Source organism: Paramormyrops kingsleyae, chromosome 23 (assembly GCF_048594095.1).
Source record: "Paramormyrops kingsleyae isolate MSU_618 chromosome 23, PKINGS_0.4, whole genome shotgun sequence".
Lineage (NCBI taxonomy): Eukaryota > Metazoa > Chordata > Actinopteri > Osteoglossiformes > Mormyridae > Paramormyrops > Paramormyrops kingsleyae.
In genome coordinates this window covers 6,148,139-6,155,421 of record NC_132819.1, presented here as the reverse complement: position 1 = coordinate 6,155,421, position 7,283 = coordinate 6,148,139, and the positions used below count along the sequence as shown (strand labels likewise).

The 7,283-nt window shown below is 45.7% G+C and overlaps 1 protein-coding gene across 4 annotated transcripts in view; it reads right to left on the bottom strand.

Moving 5' to 3' along the window:
- Positions 1 to 25: 25 nt before the first annotated feature.
- nhsl3 (NHS like 3) overlaps positions 26 to 7,283 on the bottom strand; it is a 50,099-nt gene continuing 42,841 nt past the window's right edge. For 3 of the 4 annotated variants that reach the window (XM_072706010.1, XM_072706011.1, XM_072706012.1), the window contains 4 exons: positions 7,072 to 7,198; positions 6,342 to 6,446; positions 2,381 to 6,022; positions 26 to 1,823 (listed from right to left, as the gene is read on the bottom strand). In XM_072706010.1, coding sequence (XP_072562111.1) covers positions 1,777 to 1,823; positions 2,381 to 6,022; positions 6,342 to 6,446; positions 7,072 to 7,198 — 3,921 coding nt within the window. In that variant the 3' untranslated portion in view covers positions 26 to 1,776. Of the gene's footprint in view, positions 1,824 to 2,347; positions 6,023 to 6,341; positions 6,447 to 7,071; positions 7,199 to 7,283 lie in introns of all 4 variants that reach the window. The other variant, XM_023831975.2, reaches the window with a different exon arrangement.

Sequence of the window (7,283 nt, the reverse complement as noted above, 5' to 3'; positions counted from 1 at the left end):
ATGTTCATTTCAAATAAATGACACCTTGTGGGATCTAATGTTTTATTTATAATGCTCTTTTTAAACAAAGCAACTGTACATTATTATGTGTAATCATAACCATAATATCATTATTACTTGAATATCAGAGACAGAAGGTATCTTGACTGCATCCAGTGGAATCCAGTGGATCACCTTTTTCCACTTAAGTGATTCTCAGAAGGGCGAGTTGTGCAAGGAGGCATCAAAGTCCAAAAAAAACAAAAAAGTAGTGGTTAGGGTAGAAAAAATTGATTTTTTATCTATAGCAAAGGATACAGCATCTCTGCTGTTTTGTCTGGAGAAATTTTACTGGAGGACCCTGGTGCACTGGGCCTTGGATTGCGATAATTGGCTTCTCATCCACATAACGGATTAACCCGAAGGCACTGTCTACAGTGTCTAGTCACCACCAGGCTCAGTTAAAGGTCACTTGGTGTGGGAGAGAGCCAGGAGTGAAGTTCAACCCCAGGTGGTCACTTGCTGTTATCTGAAGGACTGGTGGGCATTGGCCGCGTTAAACAACAGGGAGTCCAGCTCAAATACAGACCTAGACAAAGCTTTGATGTTGCGCCATATTATGTGGGCTGTCACATTCTCTCAGTGAGTACAGCTGTGTCACACTAGGTGGGGCGAGTTTCTTTGGCATCATCAGGGCAGCCTGTGTTTCAATATTTAGAAATCTAAACTAAACTGCAGTTTTTGGAAATGAAAAAAAAAAAACATACAAAAATTGACCTGAAAACAGCAGTAGATTGATTGAACAAGAGACATACGAATTTTAAGAAAGTAGTCAAACTACAAAGAGAAGAAAATTTTGAAAACTTTTTAAATTTATATGTCTGTATACATCCAGTTTGATGCCAACATTTTTTTGAGTAACAGTGCATTAAGGCATTATAAAGTCTTGGAAGTTGTACTAAGAAGCAGCTGATTCATTCAATTCTCTCTTTTTACTGGAAACCCTCTGTAATCATTGCCTTTGCGAATGCAACAGATCTGATACAGCTTATTTACTTAAAGTGCTTTTCTGATTGACAGCTCTACCACATTGTTACGCAAGTATCCCTTTTTGTTAAGCACAACCTACTTAAAACAAAAAAATAGCAAAAAATGTAACAGGTGTTTATTTCTTCAGTAAATGACTGAAAGCTTGTAAAACCGAAAATGAGAAAAATAGAGCTGCATACTTTTGGAACCAAAAATACAAATGGAAAATTATGCAATAAGTAGTCATTCAGCTACACTCCAAAAAGGAATACTGCATTAATTGTAATGATATCTTTAATTTTGTGATGCTTTTAATATATTTTCTTCTTATATCCAACCTCTGGAATGTATCACGTACGTCGTTTTGGACAGAAGAGTCTGCTAAATGTGTAAATGTAAATTTTGGGCCGTTTTCAAAACTTGGCAGTAGTGGTTACTACCCATCATGACCACTAGGTGGTAACGCAGGCTTACAGTCATAAAGACCATGGAATTAAAAAGAAAAAACAATATTCAGAGTAACATACTCAAGGGGTTTCTACTTGCGCTTTTGTAGAACAGAAACAATTTAAAAAGACAAATGTTTCAAAATAAAGCTATAAAATCAAGGGAAATTAATATAAACACCATTTTTGCATAAATATGCAGGCCACTTAAGGCTAAGGCTTTGATTAAGACTTCCTCGCAATGAGCATTTCCAACTGACTCCTCTTTAGAGTCTCTCTCCAAATTTCTTGCTGGCTAGTCTCCAAAAAGACGTGCAGTTGTTTACAAGCTTGGTGGTACTCCAACCGCACTTCCATCTTCTTGACTACCTGCGGAGAAGGGAGAAGATGAGAGAGCCAAGTTTATATCTGGCATCCATTAGCACAGACTAAAGCAAAATCATCACAACTGGATGCCACTTCCTCAGTGGGAGAGCTGATGATAGGCTACAGGGTAATTTGAATAACTAAATAAGAAATATAACTAAATAAATATTACCGTTTTGCCAAACAAGGACAAGTTTCTTAAATAACGAGTTGTCTAAGTTATCTTGTCCAGGATATATCCTAGGCATTTGCCCAATGGTGCCTATGGTGGGCTGGCTAGCTGGATGGATAGATGCATGGATGGATGGATGGATGGGATGGATGGGACAGGAAGCGTTGGCATAAATAAAAAAAAAAGTTCTAGCTGAAGTGTATGTTGGGAATCTTAAAAAGCTCAAAATTCTGTGGCTCAAATCACTTTTGTGGATTATTTTGCTTCTCTGTCAATATGCAAATCATCTTCAAGAAGGATGTTTACAGAAATTTAATATTATGAAATGCATTAAATAAAAAGAACGTGGTCTTACTCTAATTGCCATCCGTTTGCTGTGCTTGCTGACCTGCAGGTCGCACTCCTCCTGTATGTCCGTTGGCATTCTCCACGTTTGCACTCTGGCTCATCGATTTTTCCCGCTGGTTCGGTACATACTCTGGTTTTCTGGCAACAGGTGGTGGTATCTTGCTTGGCTTCTTGGTTTGAGTCTGAGCGCATGAATTAGCAGCCACCGAACTTGAGTCCGTGATCTGCATAAGCTCTGCTGCCAGGTTCTGCTTGAGGCTGGATTGAAGCTCAGGGGAAGTGGGTGTCTCGATGACGACTTTCTTTGTGCTCCTGGAGAAGATAAAGCTGGCAGTGGAGGCAGGAGATTTGTGAATGTCACCCCCGTCTGGTGACCGTGGGGAGACTGCCCCAGACTCCACACTGCCAGATGATTGCAGGCTGGGCCTGGCCAGGAGCCCTTCCTTTGGTCTCATGGCCGCTGTCTTCATTCGGATAGCTTCCTGCAGCCGCATGGAAGATGATGTCCCTACAGGTGGAGGTGATTTCATGGACAATGATTTTCGAATGGGCTTCTGAGGAACACTGTGGCTACATGTCTGGGTCTGGCTTTGGTCCTCGTTGGAGCTGTTACTCTCAGTTGGGTTAATGCTCTCTGTAGGGGTTGTGGTCTGATCATCACTGACATTGACAGATCGTAGACGGACCATCTGGAGGAGCGAGGGTGTGACTAGTGGAATGTTGGCATCCTCCTTGGGTACAGGAGTAGTCTTGCTCCGAGACTGCTGGTCTTTACCCTTGCCATCTCGGTTTGTGATACTTGTTCTTTTAAAGCTCATAGTGGCTTGCTTCTCTCCCAGCAGTATGGAAGCATGGGGGACGTGAGAAAATGCAGGTGGATCAGTCTGGATAACGGTAGCTGGTGGTAGTGGTGGAGCTTCCTGTGGGGGAGGAGGTATACCCTCTGGTAGAGGAGATGACAGCCGTGGAACCTGAGACTCTGAATATTGACTTACAGTAGAAGTTGGCCTCATCTCCAAAGGAGTCGTTGAACAGTGGATTTGGACCTCTGTTGTGATAGGGTTGACGAAGGTGGATGATAAGCCTGTGCTTTCTTGTGTCACATCTCCTCCAGTATGGGTTACAACCTGGGTTCGGCATTCCTCGTATGCTGTCCCCATGTGGGTAGAGGGTGCCAACTCTTCAGGTGGCTCTTCCTCTACTGTTCTCTCCTCTGTGGCGCCCGACATTCTCTGAATCTCAGCTACTGGGAAATTATCCACTACATCAAGCAGGGTTTCCTGAAAAACTGGTGGTGGAGGTGGGGGAAAGTCCAGTTCATCTTGCCCTTCAAAGACTGGTGTGGGATTCTCCTCCATGGGTGGAGGAGGTGGAGGAGGCCAGGATGACTCTATTGTGGGAGTCTCTTGGTGGTCTTCCTGGAAAACGGAGGGCACTGCGATGGGGGGGCTTTTTTTCGATGGCGGAGGGGGAGGCTGATGAGAGGGTGGTGGGGAAGGAGGTGGAGAAATACCAACCTGTTTGGGACCTTCCACTAGAAGAATCTGCATGGTTGACTTCAAACCTACAACAGGATCTTTGACCTTAGCATCTTCCTTCTGGGTAGTAAATATTTCTTCAGGGGAACTATGGATTTTTACTTCTGGAGGGACCATTTTCATCTGAGCCAGCAGATTTTCCTCAGCTTTAAGGTTCTCTTTTTTATATGCTATTAAACTACTCCTTTTCATGACCGGGGGTGGCATTTTCTTTACTATTACCATATCTTCTTGTTCCTTCTTCTGGTTTGTTTGGTGAAGTTGCAGAACTTCACCATCTAAACTTTGATCTTTGGCTGGTTCTGTCATTTCTTGTTTCTGAACATGTTCTGCAGTTTGCTTTACTGGACCTTCCTCGATTTTCACAGCTGAGGGATCCCCGAAACTTTTTACAGAAAACTCAGAGTTCTGCACTGATGCTTGCTCCCTTTGGCTTTCCATTACCACCTCTTCCTTCTTTGAAGTTAGATCCTCATCTTGTTGCTGCCCCTCTGCTGTCCCTTGACTTTGATCACACAGGAGGACCGTTGCCTGCTGCTTTTGAAGCATGGAAAACCTGTTGGACGCACCGCTTGAGCCACAAAGCAAATCAAAGGTGCGTCTGTTGTGCATCCACGTCTCAGGGGGTGGAGGACAAGGTGCCTTGACTTTTGGTGGTGGAGGAATGTCAAATACTTCCTTGACAGATCTGGCTCCGAGTGTGGGGCTGACCTTGGCGCTGTCTACAGAAACGGGGTGTGAGACCCTGGGAATATGGGGGGGCAGGCCATTGGTGGGGGCTTCCTGGTGAACAGGCTCAGACATAGCCGATGACAAGGAAGTTAGCGAAGATGAGATTGAGGCAACGGGCGATGCTCGGGAGCCTATCCGCTCTGGCTTGGCAGGCTTGGCCTTCATCTTTCCTAGGGAAGGTAAACAGATTTCTTTAGCGGAGAGTGTGGGGGTGCCACTCTGGCTGGAATAACCGCTGGAAGGAGACAAGGTCCTATCGAATTTATTATCCTGGAAGGCCAGCTTCTGTGGAGAGGATTCACCAGAACTCAGCACACTATCTAGGGTGACTGTTTGGTCTGGGGTTAATATGCTGGAGGAGACAGAAGATCTGGAGTCGTCCAGAGAAGAGTCTGCAGAGTTTGTAGGACTCCCAGCACTGCCAGTCAAGTTCTGTGAGAGAGCCTCCTCCAGAATGTTGTCATGCTTTACTCCGTTGACCCGAGAAATCTTCCCAACACTGACTTCCGAGTATGTAACCTCTGGCTTGATATTTTTGGAATGCAGGGAGTACGTTCGTGTGGGTGGGGCTGGCGGCATCCTTGTCTTCATCACAGACATACTGCGGACACAAGAGTGGTCGCTCCGCTGGCTTTCACCTTCATCCCTCTCTTGCATGGCATGGGAGTTCAACTCAACTTGCGTTTTGGTGCCCGCACTTGCTGAACTGACCCAGCTGGTGGCACTGCCAATGCTCAACTGGTCCGGGGCCAGCTGCCTGCTCTGCTCATTTTCCTTCACAGTGCCATTAGGCACCATAGTGTGGCTGGCACTGCCCTTGGAAGAAATGGTGGAGGAATTGGACACGATGGTCTCCGAGGACTGCGAGTGGCTCCAATTGGAGTCGGCAGATGAGGGTCCGTGACGGACCTGAGAGCGCGAGGAGGCTGGGCTCCCCGACGCCACGCTGCTCTTGCTCACCGTGCGGACGCTGCTCCGGCTGCGGCAACGGCTGATCTCAATCACATCCACCGCAACGGGCAGGATGGCATTAGGAATGATCTTAGACAAGTAGGTAGCTTGGGGTGATATGGACATGACCGGGCCTTGTGGCTCCTGTAGAAACCCAGTGGTGATCAACCCTGGCACAGCCAACGATTTAGGCCTCAGCGATGGAGACAGGCGATGGCCGAACTGCCGTCCAAGGGCCAGGTCATCCCTGTAGACTTCCTGGATGTGTTGTTTGAGGAGTCGCTCTTCTTTAGACGACTGCAGAACCTCAAGGTCCAGGAGGTGGACTCGTGCTCCTTCATGATTCACCGCTGGGGCGTCCCCATCAACGGTTGGTATGACCACGACATCAGGAGGAGCTTCTCTTCCATTGGTGAGCTGTCTGTCCATGTTCTGACGAAACAGCGTACTTCTCTCCAACCCTTCAAAGTGGAAAAAAATTGGATGAGATACAAAAGAATTATTAACATTCATTGACATCATTTAATGTGTAATTAATACACCATAATAAGCAAATCATATATAAATATAAAGCTTAATTAATTATTTCTGTGAATACCTTTGGCCATAACCTTCAGATTCCCTGAAACCTTATATATTTCACATTCTATCTTGGTCTGCTTAATTCTAATTGAGTGGGACTGAAATGAGCCGCAGTCATACTGGCTAAGGGTAACACTGATCAGCTTAGTATAAAACTACTTCCTGAGGGATAATAACAGTTTTCCAGTTTCGTTGTACCCAGTTCCTTCTGGACATGCTGAGGTATCCCCATGATGGTGGTGCGTCTGCCCCTCTTCTTGGGCCTTTCCACCTTAGTGGGATTCAGGGGCTTGAATGTCGAGCCTATAAAGAATGTAAAGAGCGACTGCTGAGAAGTGTGTGCATATTCCAGAATGAGGCCCACACGCCCTTCAGCTGTCATGGATCAAGCCCTGGAATGCTGGGGGTCTGTTGCTGCTTTTAATATCACTCTGTCCCACCCCCAACTCACATCCTCCACAGAAGAGAGACTGCATTGTAGACAGAACTGAGAGCATACGTGGAATTCTTGTGCCACCTGGTCTAAAAAACCACCTGGTCTAAAAAACCACATCATGGAGACTGGGCTTATGTATCTTACTGGTTTTGATATTTAATATCCCTGTGCAGATTTTTCCCTCCAAAACAAAACTGACATCAGAGTCCCTGATTTAATATTCACTAGACAGGCTGTGTATTCAAGGCCTTGCAAAGGCATGAGTGTGTCCCTGAAATATTCTACTGAAACCCCCCCTGGGACTCAAAGTCCCCTGTCTTCCCCATGATGGGTGCCCCTGAGTATAATATACTGTAAAGGCGGCTGCTTTTTCAGTTCAGAATGCAATCAGGCTCTGTTACTGAAACTCTGCTGTGAGAGAACATGAGACCAGATTAGGTCAGACCATGGCATCGAAAAGCTAAAATTTTTCTGTGTGAGCTCATAGATTACCTTGGCGACTCAATGAGGATCGCCTGGACGCCATCAACACGGAGTCACCCGCGGTGCTTCCAGACTCCAGTGACTCCTTCCTGTCCCGTGGCTCGCTATCGCCCCCTGGTGGAAGCACCGCTGATGACTAAAATGGAGGCAAACACAGTATACTGATTATGCTTTATATTCATTTTTAGATTCTTGTTTTTATGCTGCCACAAGATACTACA